This window comes from Ornithodoros turicata, chromosome 1 (assembly GCF_037126465.1).
Source record: "Ornithodoros turicata isolate Travis chromosome 1, ASM3712646v1, whole genome shotgun sequence".
Lineage (NCBI taxonomy): Eukaryota > Metazoa > Arthropoda > Arachnida > Ixodida > Argasidae > Ornithodoros > Ornithodoros turicata.
In genome coordinates, this window is record NC_088201.1 from 81,082,942 (window position 1) to 81,097,079 (window position 14,138).

General features: G+C 46.0%; 1 protein-coding gene across 1 annotated transcript; it reads left to right on the forward strand.

Moving 5' to 3' along the window:
• The first annotated feature begins 9,035 nt into the window (after positions 1–9,035).
• On the forward strand, positions 9,036–12,137 carry LOC135377646 (uncharacterized). The gene has a single exon (XM_064610226.1). The coding sequence runs from the start codon at positions 9,036–9,038 to the stop codon at positions 12,135–12,137; it is 3,102 nt and encodes a 1,033-aa protein (XP_064466296.1).
• Positions 12,138–14,138: the final 2,001 nt, after the last annotated feature.

A 14,138-nucleotide genomic window follows, 5' to 3' on the forward strand; every position in this document is an offset into this window, starting at 1 on the left:
CCGCTTTCCGAGATGCACAACACAGGGAATTTGTGGCGCCACACAAACTGAAGGGTGTCAGACAACTTCGATTGCAGGCTGCGTGAATTCCACTGGAAGATCGTGGTTGATTGATAATGAACCATTGAGGCGCGAGGCCGACCATTATTCATTGTCGGGCGTAAGGAAGGAGCCAGTACTGAGGAGAGGTTCCAGTGCAAGTATAGCTTCAACTGCAGGTAAGTCCGCTGCCGTTGTAAGCTGCTGGACAATGGCGCGTAAGGCGGCGAAGAGCATTGCGACTACAGTAATGTAGGCGGGTTGTCTTAGCTATACCTTAGCAATGCTGCATTGTAGAGAAGTTACGTTTTGATACGAATTATGAAGACACGAGAGCGCAAAATGTTTCTGTTTTCGGATTTGTGTCACCTCTGGGCGACGTACAGGGTGCGTTACGTTTCACAAATTCAGGTTGCCTCTTTCCTGCCAAGATTGCCGCGATGCTTGCCAAGATGCTTGCGATGCGGCCTACTCATGTGTAATATAATATGAGCAGCCACAGCACGAATGCTGACGAGTTTATGAAGCTATTCTAATTAATTAATGATAGTTTGTTGGTGGTTTAAACTAGAAAGTTATGGATCAATGCCCGAGGTGTCCAATACTCAAAAATGGAAATCGCAACCAGGTCGCATGGTGTGCTATGCGAGGTAAGAAAAAAAAACAATGCGTCAGCGCGTCCTGCAGAATTTTAATTGAGGTACTTGCCGTGCCCCTCTTATGCGTTACCTCTGTCTCTATGCACTGCACTGGCTAACTGTTCCGCAATGCGTGATGATGCACCTCCGCTTTGTACTGCCGAAAGAAGTGTCGTTATGGCGCCTCTTCTCTTGTTGGTGTTTTCTTTTCTCTTCATTTTTCTTTTTTTTCTTTTCATTTTTTTATTTCCACATCAAATCAGGGCCAGGTACAAAAGGTATTAGGATCCCTCACGAGGAACCTGGTCCTCTACAAGCAGCCACAGCAATTTTAACAACACAACAACAGTTTACCGAACAACATACATTTTGGACATTTTTAACAGCAGTTTTGATAAACACCAACAACTTTTAACATCAACAAAACAATTCTACCAGTAATAGTTCCAGTCATTCTTTTAATGAATTGATCTACAGAGGTCCATACATCTGCATTCAGCAACGCTTCCATCAGTGTTCTTTTGTGTACAGGATTTTTTTACAATTTTTTTTATTCCGTGTTAGGGCTGCGAAGCAGCTGTGGCTATGATTATACAAAGCGGGGGTATCACGTTATGTGGAACGGCAGCCAGAGTATTGAGAGGGATTGAATACAGTGGAGACGGGGACGGAAAGCGGCCGTATGTAAAATGAAACTGCGCAGGACACGCTATTTTCTCATTTATTATTATTATTTTTTACGTGAATGCGTCTTATAAATCGGGATGCCAGTTTGAAGAAAGTTGAACGTCACGAAAATAGGGAAGATTTTAAAACTCAGCTTGATGAAAACCAATTTTTTTATTTTTTTATTTTTTGCTTTTGCCCCCATCTTGCAAAATTAGAGCGCCAGGGTAACGCTACACTGCGCTAGCTTTCTGTGAATGTGAGATCATATCAATAGAAAAGAAGCACACCTTTTTCACAGAGATGGTATTTGTTATGTCATGGTAAGTCTCAGAAGTAACCTCCCCAAGAGCACAAAACAGAAAGTTGTGATGCGTCCGTAAACCACGAACACGCGTAAACACATCGGCGCGCCAGACGGGCACTGTCGTACACTGTAAACTTTTTCACACCTTTAAAGGTGTGCGCTATGCACATTCAAGCTGGTTGCGTGACATTACATCTCCAGGATGATATTTTACAAAATTAGGAAAGCATTACTAAAGATCAAATGTCAGTGCAAATCTTGCTTTCATTATGTCTTGGATATTGTCAGTACGTGCTAATGCATATATGCATCGCTACCGATAATCGAGCACGCGCAAGTGTCTACAATACTGTTCAACAATGTTGAGATGTTGCAAGACTGCATTTTTGGAGGACAGACAACACTCGAGTAAAGAGAATTTGTGCGAAACCGTGCTCTATTATGATGTTACCAAAATTACACCTAAAAAGGCGTGCGCCATGCACGTTATTACACCTTTAGAGGTGTGAAAAGATTTAGAGTGTATATAGTCGTCGGCGCACATGTCCAAAGAGTGAGAGGGCCTCCCTCAGAGACAGTGTTGTACGTAACGGAGCTACTAGTAACGCCGCTAGCGTATTCGGGGTGATTCAACTTCTGAAATTTGACAGTGCCTGTGTTAGACAAATGATAGAAAACACGGTTCAAAGCAAGACTACGGTATTTTTGCTCTATAGGATTGTTTACAGTTCACATGACGCTCTGAACTACATAATATGTACCGAGTTTCTTGAGATGAGGTGTATGTTTGTTGTTCATTTCAGAAATTTTTTTTCAAACACGATTCTCCAACTCGGACGCCTCCCGAACTAGGACACGTTTCGGCTGCACTGCGGGTGTCCGAGACAGGGATGTTTCACTGTACTATTATTGGAGCAAAAAATTCCGAGACTGGGAGGTGACACGTGTTCGAATCCGGGCTCCGGCTGTGCTGTCTGTGTGTTCGCTTCAAGACAAATGTCGGCACAGTTCCTGCGAAGGCGGCCCAGGACGCGCTATCCCCCTCCCCCCTGCGATAGTTGTGACCTTACCCGCCTCAGCGTGTCGGACTGCGGAAGGCTGCCTCATGTCCACCGCCACCTTGTGTTCGAAACATTCTGGCGGGAAAATTATTAAACGCACACATGCGCTATGCGTATTCAGTAATGTCTCAAATGCGCGTCATCTCAGTGTCAAGATCAGTGTGAAATAATATATCTCTCTAAGTAATGTTATACTTTCTCCTGCAGCTTTGCTACGTGATGGGACATAAATTTGACACATTCGTCAAACAGATGCCTACGGTACGGTGTTCACTACAGAGAAAAGCACAGAAGACACGAGAAGAGTACGGTAGTGAAAAAGTAGCGGTATAGTATTTACGAAGGCAGAAAATAGGCAGAAGAGGTGCTAACACTCAATCGTTTTTTCTTCCGATAAGCTCGCCCAAGTACAGAGTACGAAGTGTAAGAAAGCTTGTCGTGATAATATCCATCTTACCGACATTTCCAACCTTAATCTATGTACTGCTTTATTAGACCAACCACAGACCTCTGCTAACCACAGAACTCTGCGGTCCACCGCTAAATGTTGTTTTTAACCTATCAGACGTTACTTTAAGCAAAGCTGAAACTAGCGTTTTATCCAAAGGACTGAGCTTTGTCCCCACTCCTCATGGTGTTGATGAATTTGAAGTTCTAAACGATCTCCAAAATTTAGGTAGAAGAATGCATTTGCAAACATTTTTTCACGGCAGTGCACGCACTGAAGTAACGCCATTTAAGAAACCTTCCGTCTGGACCCCTGACCCATCAAAAACTAGCCCTATGATCGACAATTATATCACACACATCACATCCTGCCCCATTGTGCCTTGGGGTAGTGGACCGCACCTTACGTGGCGAATTTCCCCATTCATTATCATTAACTTATTTGTTGTTGTTGTTGTTGTTACATTAAAGCAGTATCCAATTACATTAATGGCATTCTTAACAATTTTGATAACCGGGGATGATTTAATTTATCTAAGGAAGAACGGATAGCATTACGGGATCTTAAATCTCGTGATGACATCATAGTCAGGCCCGCTGATAAAGGCGGAGGAATTGTCTTGATGAATACTCCAGACTACATCAGCAAAGCAAATGAGCACCTCAGTAATGTTAGGTTTTACAAGCCTCTTGACTCTGACCCCACTCCACTATTATGTCGCACAATTAACCAGGAGATCAGCGCACTAATCTCTAACGATTCAATTCCACGTAACATTGCGGAGTTCATTAGACCCAAAAATGCTACTCCAGGTTCATTTTACCTATTGATTAAGGTACACAAGAAAAATTACCCCGGCAGGCCTATAATATCGGGAATAAACACACCCACCGAAGACATATCTCTCCTTTTAGATCATTGTATTAAACACGTTCCTCCGCTTCTCCCCTCTTACGTAAAAGACACCAATGACTTTCTCCTTAAAGTCAATTCGATTAATAAGCAGAACGATTTGAGCAACGTCATCTTGGCTACTATGGATGTTACATCCCTTTGTACAAACATACCACACGATGAGGGCCTCGATGCGGTGAAGTTTTCTTGAATCTTTCCCTTCTGAAGTTCTCCAGACATCAGCTGTCCTCTCGCTTCTTGAGCTTGTGCTCACGTATAATAAATTTATATTCAACGAGAAACATTTTGTCCAAATTCAAGGCGCAGCAATGGGATCACGCGTGTCTCCCAACTATGCGAATCTTTTCATGGGGCAATTTGAAGAAAAAACATTAGCATCCTTCCCGATCAAACCTTTAGTCTTCTTAAGGTACATTGACGACATTTTCATCGTGTTTTCGGGTGATGAACCATCCTTAATTGCGTTTTTCGAGCATTTTAACTCCGTACATCAGGCCATCAAGTTCACATGTAACCTTTCTCAAGCATCAGTTAGTTTTCTAGACGTGACTGGCTCTATACAGTCTGGTAAGCTGGTCACGAGTCTATACAAGAAACCCACTGACAAACGCCAGTACCTTCATTTTGACAGCTGGGTAGTTTCATTTATAATCGAATGATGCCCGCCGGTCACATTTTTTATTTCTCTCGAAAAAATTATATGTTATCCCACCCACAAAGAGATGCAAAAGGTGCCTGACCGCAGGTCTCTGCGATATTTTCTTTTCCGTCCACGGCGCTTCGAAGCAACCGGCGTGATTTCGCGGCTTAAATTTTTTCCAACTTTGTGACCTTGTATCTGTTGAACGAGATGTCCCATTTCAACGAATTTTTTTCTTCTGAGAGAGTGGATGGTGCACGTTCCACCGTATGCTATTAAATTTATATTGTCAAGAGAAAAGTATACGAAAAAAAATTCCAAAAACGCAACAGAGAACCGTTTTACCGCAGGTTTGGAATGTCATGGTCGCGGCGCTGGATCTCCGACTGTGATGTTCTTCACATGAGCAGAAAGATCATTCTTTGCTCTTTCGTTTGACGTCAAACACATTGCTTTATCTTCAGCCATTATCCCGTAACAACGCCGTGAACACGGAAGGGTAGGGGAAAATTCTCGTTTTCGCGGCAGTTTTTACCCAAAAAGGACATCTTGAAATTTTCCAATATTTCGTACTAACATAGCTGAGACATAGCGCTTTCACGATATGCAATAAAATGTTTGCTTATTTTGGCCCAAGAGGGTGCGCAATTTTTTTTTTCGCACCCCTATAGGCAGCGCTCGCAGGGGTCAGACAGACGTACAAAGAGTGGACTTCTACCCCACCCCCTGATTTTTTGCTTTCGGTGAGGGTGCCGTCATGCCGAAGGCCGATTATAGTAATATGAACAGATCACTGTGATGTCCGCAGACAAGCAAAAGTTCGTTGCTTAGGCTTTCCCACCCGGTTAATCCCTGTGGAGTTGTTGAAATACTGCAAGACTGTTGCCTGTTACGTGCTTGAAGGAAATCTGGTATGGGAACATGACATTTGTAAATACTGTGGCTTTACCGAACCGAAGCGCGAGACGTCTATTCTCTCCTAATTTTGTTTTGTTATTTGCTGGTTTCTTCTACTTGTGAACAAAGACGGAATTTGAAACACTCAGGTGATATGCCACGATGCCGACAGATCGCCCAAGGACTGGTTGCCTGGTCTTCCTGGGAATGATAGGACATGTCCGGTCCCTTATTTCTTCAAGGTGAACTCCTTTTAGAAATATTATTTGAAGGAGTTAGCCTTCCAATGGGTGAGAAAGTCGGGGCGCTGCGTGGGAAAAGATGTCTTTAGGCGTCTACGGGGTTCCCGCCGCCGTCCACATTTTATGACAAGGGCCATGCTTTCCTCGATGCTACGTTTGGATTTCGTTTTGTCGTCCACGTAGCGTGTACTTCTGCGCTCCCCATGGTCAGCCATAGCCACACCAGAAGTCGACTATACTGCACGGGCTAAACTCAACGCCAAAAGAAAAAAATACCCTGGAACAAGAACTTCAGGCCGGTATCGTTGATAGGATCAGGGCTTTTGAATATCATCTTGAGCACCTCCGAGGCAGTTCATGTCCACGACACCGACGAAATATGTGTGAACTGGGTGGGAAAGCCTAAGCAACGAACTTTTGCTTGTCTGCGGACGTCACAGTGGTCTGTGCATATTACTATAGTCGGCCTTCGGCATGACGGCACCCTCACCGAAAGCAAAAAAAAATCAGGGGGTGGGGTGGAAGTCCACTCTTTGTACGTCTATCTGACCCCTGCGAGCTCTGCCCAATAGGGGTGCGAAAAAAAAATTGCGCGCCCTCTGGGACCAAAATAAGCAAACATTTTATTGCATATCGTGAAAGAGCTATGTCTCAGCTATGTTATTACGAAATATTGGAAAATTTCAAGATGTCCTTTTTGGGTAAAAACTGCCGCGAAAATGAGAATTTTCCCCTACCCTTCCGTGTTCACGGCGTTGTTACGGGATAATGGCTGAAGATAAAGCAATGTGTTTGACGTCAACTGAAAGAGCAAAGAATGATCTTTCTGCTCATGCAAAGAACATCACAGTCGGAGATCCCGCGCTGTGGCCATGACCTTCCAAACGTGCGGTAAAACGGTTCTCTGTTGCATTTTCGGGATTTTTTTTTCGTATACTTTTCTCTTGACCATATTAATTTAATAGCCCACGGTTGAACGTGCACCATCCACTCTCTCAGCAAAAAAAAAATCGTTCAAATGGGACATCTCGTTCAAGAGATAGAAGGTCACAAAGTTGGAAAAAATTTAAGCCGCGAAATCGCGCCGGTTGCTTCGAAGCGCCGTGGACGGAGAAGAAAATATCGCAGAGACCTGCGGTCAGACACCTTTTGCATCTCTTTGTGGGTGGGATAACATATATTTTTTTCGAGAGAAATAAAAAATGTGACCGGCGGGCATCATTCGATTATAAATGAAACTACCCAGCTACCATCATAATACTCAGAAAAGGAACATCCCCTTTGGTCAATTCACACGTCTAAAACGAATATGCTCTAACCCAGAAGATTTTGAGGCATGTGCTGAAGAATGTCGAAAGATTTTGGAAAACGAAATTACCCTTCCAACCTTATAAACAATGCGCTCTCCACGTGCAAATCTCTAGATCGAGATAAATTACTTTCACATGAACCGCGGCAGCAACAAAATCCCTTATCCTTCGTTACCGCCTATAACAAAGCACTGAGTGGCGCAGGATCCATCTGCACCTGCCATCCCAACATACTTCACAGCGACGAAAGACTTAAAATAATCTTTCCTGCACCCCCCAATATCACATTCCGCCGATCACGTAACATTCGTAACTTACTAGTTTCATCCCGCCTATCCCGACCAAATCCTGGGTGTTCCCCTTGTGGTAACAAACGCTGCCAAACATGTCATTTCATTAGCCCATGTGCATTTATCTCGAGCACCTCAAATTCTTTTACTTTCGAAATCCGACAGGGACTGCAACTCTTTTAACATATGTTACCTTATTTCGTGCACTAAATGCTGTATTCTGTATATCGGAGAAACCTCGAACACCATGAAGGAAAGGTTTTACGGCCATAAATCCGATATTGTGAATAACCATCCTACACCCGTTTCTACACATTTGAACCTTCCTGGACACGCTTTGGGTACAGACCTCAAAATCGTTATCCTTGAATCGGGTTATAACAGTGACATGAAGCGCAAAAATCGCGAATCCTTTTTAATCGCAAAATTCCAGTCTCTGAAGCCTCACGGTTTGAACATCCACACAGGCCCACTACAACTATTTAACCCGTAAATATCATTTCTCGCATAAAATAAAATAAAATAATGATAAACACGCACACAAACTGTAAAACAAGGTTATATCTCATATGGCCCGAGTGTGCATAAGGCCCAAGTGACCAGAACACCCAAATGTTCATAAGACCCGCAAATAAATTGGGCCTTTTGAGCATTTGGGTCAAATGAGCAGTGCAGGATAAGGTGTCCAGAAGGCCCTAATGCCCAGAAGGCACAAATGGTCATATGGCCCGAAAACCAGGAAGGCATCAGATTGACCTGTGAGGTCATGGAACCGCAAACAACAGAAGCGTATTTCCCCATTCAACTAGGCCAGACCCAACCTTCCCTCACCTGAAAGAAAGGCTTCTGTCGCCTCAGGGTCCCAAAACTTGCACTGATAAAAGTACCGTATTTTTCTATGTATAAGCGCGGTTATACACTTTAAAAAAAAGTCTCTGGAGAAGTCCTGCGCGTCATCTAATGTCATCATATGCGCGTCATCATCCTGCGCAGGGCTTCTTCAGATAACTTTTTTTTTAATATGTAACGGCGCTTATACACAGAAAAGTACGGTACTTTTATCAGTGCGAGTTACGAAATTTGGTGACGGAACAAACGATCTCGGAAAAAATGGTTCCCGAGGGGTTAGAACGGAAAAAACGGTCCCATGCGTAGGCATGGTTTGCTACATTCAAACCCCTCCCGAAATCGTACATTTGGTAGCTCGTTTGGCATAGGGAAACGAGGAGTAAACCCTTCTCTCCTATACAAATTTCCTCCTGAACCCCTCCAGAAATATTTTTTCTGGCTACGCTACTGCCGTGCCAGGCTTGGTTACCTTCGCAGAAAAAGCGGTGTTGTGAAATATGCGGTACTGTTGGTTGAGTTTTTGGTTTCGGTTTGGTTTTGGCTACAAGGACGATGTAGCGCGCTATAGTAGCGCGTGGCACTTGCTGTCTCGAGGGATTTTTTGGAATAAACCGTCTGGACAAGTACGTCTGCCTCCCGCTCCGAATTCCTGGGCCTACGAGTTCCTCAACACAAAACTTGGTGCCGAAACCCGGGACTTACAACGACGGAGGTGGAATAGACAGCAGCTGGGATGGACCGTGTGAAGCAGAAACGCGGTGTTCTACGCGCGGCGATCACGAAGCTCATCAACGAAATTGACCTACTGCTGCAGACAACGGCCCCAGCCGCCGACGTGCTGTCCACAAAGCTGGACATCTTGAAGTCCAAGGAAGAAATGTTGCAGACTCTAGACCAGAACATAGAGGAGTCCGTGCCGGAGGAGGTCTTCGAACAGGAAGTCCAAGGCGTTCTCTCTTATGAGGAGAAGATATGCACTGCGAAGTCCCAGATCACTCAGAAACTGAGAACGTACAACAGACAGCTACCGCGGACAGACTCGTCTCCCTCCAGAGTTCCACACGTACAGCCGACGCAGAACGCTGCCGCCTGTAGGGTGAGACTGCCGAAGATCGAAATTTCGAAGTTCAGCGGAGACTTAGCCGAGTGGACGACGTTCTGGGACCAGTTTCAGTCCAGCATCCACACAAACGAATCTCTGCACAAAGTCGACAAATTCAGGTACCTGCAGAGCTATCTTACGGGCAAGGCTGCAGCAGCTATCAGTGGACTCTCACTTACGAATGAAAACTACGACACTGCAATAGATCTCTTGAAGCAACGCTTCAATCAACGACACCTGATCGTCGAGGAGCATCTAAACCGCTTACTGCATCTTCCACCTGTGGTTGACGCAGGGAAGTTCGTACGGCTACGTGAGCTATACGACGAGGTCCAAGTGAGGGTACGAAGTCTACAAGCTCTGGATGTCGGCACAAAAGAGTATGGGATCATGCTGATGAGCGTCTTACGCAAGGCTGTGCCAAGAGAGGTCACCCTGGAGTACAATCGCAAGCACAAAGGAGCTCCTAGCGAAGGTAGGACCGAAGTAGAGGACTTTATGGACTTCCTGAAAGTCGAAGTGGAAAGCAGAGAGAAGGACACGTTGCTCCCAGACATGCAGAGGAATCGCGCTATGAATCTTGACGAACCGCACTCCAGAACTGCACCAAGAGATGGTAGGCGGCTGTTCGAACGACAAACGACAGGTGCACTCACCACAGGAGTGACGCCACAGCAGCTAGAATGTCTACTGTGCAAGGCAGCAGACCACGGCATAGAAAACTGCCGCAGCAATCTTTCGGTGGGTGACAAGAAAGCCCTACTTAGTCGGGAGGGCCGTTGCTTCAAATGCGGCAAAAAATATCACAGGTCACGTGATTGTCGAACTGCTCCACGCTTAAGATGCGCAACCTGTGGCGGACATCATTTCACGATACTGTGTGATCGTCCAGGAAATTATAGAGCAGCGGAAGACCCCAACCCTGCACGCCTCGGGGTCATGGCTTCGTCTGCGCTGTCGACATCCGACGCAGCTGCGGCCACTGGACCTGTTCTTCTCCAAACTGCTCGCATTTGGGCGGAAACAGATAGGAAGAGACAATTTGTACGAGCCATGCTGGATGGAGGCAGTCAACGGACGTTCATAAAGGAATCACTGTCTCACGAACTTCAATGCGAACCCGTCGGGGAAGAAGCTCTGTCCATATTCTCTTTCGGTTGTACTCCGCTCAAAAAGACGTGTCGTCGTGTGAAGGTCTGGCTTCGCAGCCAGTACAGGCGCCAGGACACATGCGTCGAAGCGTTGGAAACGCCCGAGATCTCCGCGAACCTTATGCCTTCTCCTGACGCCAACGTCACGAGGGTACTGAACGAGAAAGGTATGGAAGTAGCCGACGCCGCGGTATTTGGCACAACCTGTAAACCCGAAGTCCAGATACTGATTGGTTCGGACTATTACTGGGCGGTCGTGACGGGCGAATCCCAACGTATTTCGGAGAAGCTCTTTGCCGTCAACACTATATTCGGTTGGACAGTTCAAGGGCCTAATACGTCATCGTCTTCCTGCTTCAACACCGGTGTAGGGGTGTTACGGGTTACGGTGGAAAGCACGGACACTGACATGGACCATACTATGGTCCACATGGAGCCATACTATGACAGACATGGAGCCATACTATGGTCGGATTCGATGATCGCCCTCAGCTGGATACGTGGTGACGCTCAGCGTTACAAACCCTTTGTGGCTAATAGGATATCCGAGATACAGAGTTCAAGAAGCATATCTGGCTGGCGACACTGTCCAGGGGAACAGAACCCAGCAGACCTCCTGACCCGCGGCAGTTCGATTCACTCGTTACACTCGCGCACTCACTGGTGGGAAGGACCACAATGGTTAAAGGAATCACAGGAACAGTGGCCAAGTGCAACCACAGGCGTGGGGAAGGATATTAGTGAAGAAGTAAGAGCGACGCACGTTTTGCTTCTACCATCGCCGCCAACGGAGCCGATCCTCCAACTTACCAACTGCTCTTCTTTAGACAACGTCGTCAGAACAACGGCGTGGATATACCGATTTCTGCACAACTCAAGACGAGATGAACCCGCAACAGGTCCACTTTCTACATGTGAGATCCGACGCGCAGAAAACTACTGGATAAGACAAGTACAAGCGGAATCGTTTTCGGAGGAACTTGAAGCTGTCAAATCATCATGGCATCTAAAGGTCACATCGAAACTAAGAGATTTGCATCCTTACTTGGACAAAGATGGAATTCTACGCATAACGGGACGTCTACAACGGGGAGAAGAAAGCGAAGAAGTAAAGCACCCGATTGTCTTACCCAAAGATCATCGTTTCACTCAACTTCTTATCGTAAGAGCGCATCGACGTTTGCTCCATTCGGGTGTCCGCGACACGTTGGTCGAGCTAAGGGAGCTCTACTGGATTATCCAAGCACGTCAAGCAGTTAAGAAGGAGCTGTACAAATGCCACCGCTGTAGACGTCAAAGAGCGCGGCCTGCTTTTCTAGAGACAGCACCACTTCCACCGGATCGTATAACAAGAGCCGAACCCTTTGAGGTGACTGGAGTAGATTTTGCGGGGCCGCTCTTTTACAAAGCTCCAGACGTCAACTCAAAGAAATGCTACATAGCTTTGTTCACGTGTGCGGTGACGCGAGCCGTGCACCTGGAAATTGTAGACGACTTGACAACCCAAAGGTTCCTAATGGCATTCCGTCGTTTGTGGCCAGAAGAGGACTGTGTAAAGTCATTTATTCCGACAATGCGCTAACCTTCAAGCGAGCATCCAAGGATCTGAACAGCCTCTGGAAGAGCGTACGCCACCCCGACGTACTCGACTACCTCTCTCAAAGCCGCATCCAGTGGAAATTTATCGTCGAGAGAGCAGCATGGTGGGGCGGCTTTTGGGAGAGGTTGGTGCGGACGGTAAAAGATGTTCTGCGTAGATCGTTAGCGAAGGCTCTACTACGACACGATGAACTCGTCACAGTTCTCACAGAGGTCGAAGCCATTATCAATTCACGCCCTCTCACCAGTGTCTGCGACTCAGCTGAGGATCTGTCTGTTCTTACCCCCTCTCACTTCCTCATTGGACGGAGACTGACGGCGCTGCCAGCAGGCACAGCTACCCCCACAACGTCGGACAGCAACACCCTCATCAAGAGTTACCGATATCGTGAGCAGCTGCTGAATTCCTTCTGGAACAGATGGCGAAAAGACTACCTGTTGCAACTTCGGTCCAATCACGTTGTTAAAAGCGGAGTCGGAGCGACATTGAAGCCTGGGGACCTTGTCCTCCTTGTGCAGGAGCGCTTGCCGCGACACTTGTGGCAGGTATGCCGCGTGAACTCTGTTATACCCGGAGCGGATCGGAGAGTGCGGGTGTGCATCGTTCGGCTGCCTAGCGGCGCACTGTTACGTCGACCAGTGCAACTCCTTTGCCCACTAGAGATTGTATAAATGAGCTGCTGCTCACAAGCGGGGGGGGGGGAGGATGTTGTGAAATATGCGGTACTGTTGGTTGGGTTTTTGGTTTCGGTTTGGTTTTGGCTACAAGGACGATGTAGCGCGCTATAGTAGCGCGTGGCACTTGCTGTCTCGAGGGATTTTTTGGAATAAACCGTCTGGACAAGTACGTCTGCCTCCCGCTCCGAATTCCTGGGCCTACGAGTTCCTCAACAAGCGGTACTCATTGTGCGTCATAGCAGTATTCCAGAGAAGGTTGAAAAGCTTTTAATGTGGCCAAACGCATAAGTTATTCAATAAAAATATTATGCACAGAGCCTACCACATGTACCGAACGAAATATTGAACGCTGTAAGGATTCATATTTATTTGTATTTAGTTTTTGCCACATCTATATCTTATTTGCTTGAAAAATTGTTTCCTGATTTCAGCACATTTATTAATATTTTTAGTTCAGTTACCGTTTTCTCCTCTGTCGCATTCAATTAATATTGTGCATAGGAGCAAAGAAAATATCTAGGACACTCCTAATCTTCCCTCCTGGTTTTCGGGCCATATGACTATTTTGGCCTTCTGGGCATTTCGGCCTTCTGGACACCTTACCCTGCCCTGCTCATTTGACCCAAATGCTCAAAAGGCCCAATTTCTTTTCGGGTCTTATGAAAGAATTTGGGCGTTCTGATCACTTGGGCCTTATGCACACTCGGGCCAAATGAGATGATACCGTAAAACAACTCTCCATTTTTATTTCCATATTCTCTTCGTTTGACTCTCTCCTGAGACCACCTCTGTCTTAACGTCCTCACGGTCCACTGGTCACCTTTGTACTCCGCACCTGTGTCCTCATTCCGTCGCCATAACCCCCTTTTTATCCTTAATTCCTGGAACGTCACCTACATGCGTTCTCGTTTCCTGTGTAATCCCTTGGACCCGCGTTATGTGGCGCTTCTGATAACCCTGCGTTTGTATTTATTTTCTTTTCATTTTTACCTGTATTTGCATCCTTTCCACACCCTGTTACCCTCTCATGCCAAAACTCCCCCGTCAACTGTATATATGTTCCTATACCATGTTCATATTTTTGTAGCCTGAACAAGTGCAGTCTCGTGCACGAAAGTCTGATTACCATGTGTAAATAAATAAATAAATAAATAAGTACTCCCACCGTTTAATATCACTCTTTGGTATACGAGGGGCGTTCAAGTCAAACCGGGACATTTCATTTTTCGCAAAAGTAAAATGCACTTACAGGCAAGAAATTAGTTTTATTTCTCAACGTAATCTCGTGCTGCATTAAAGGAGCTCT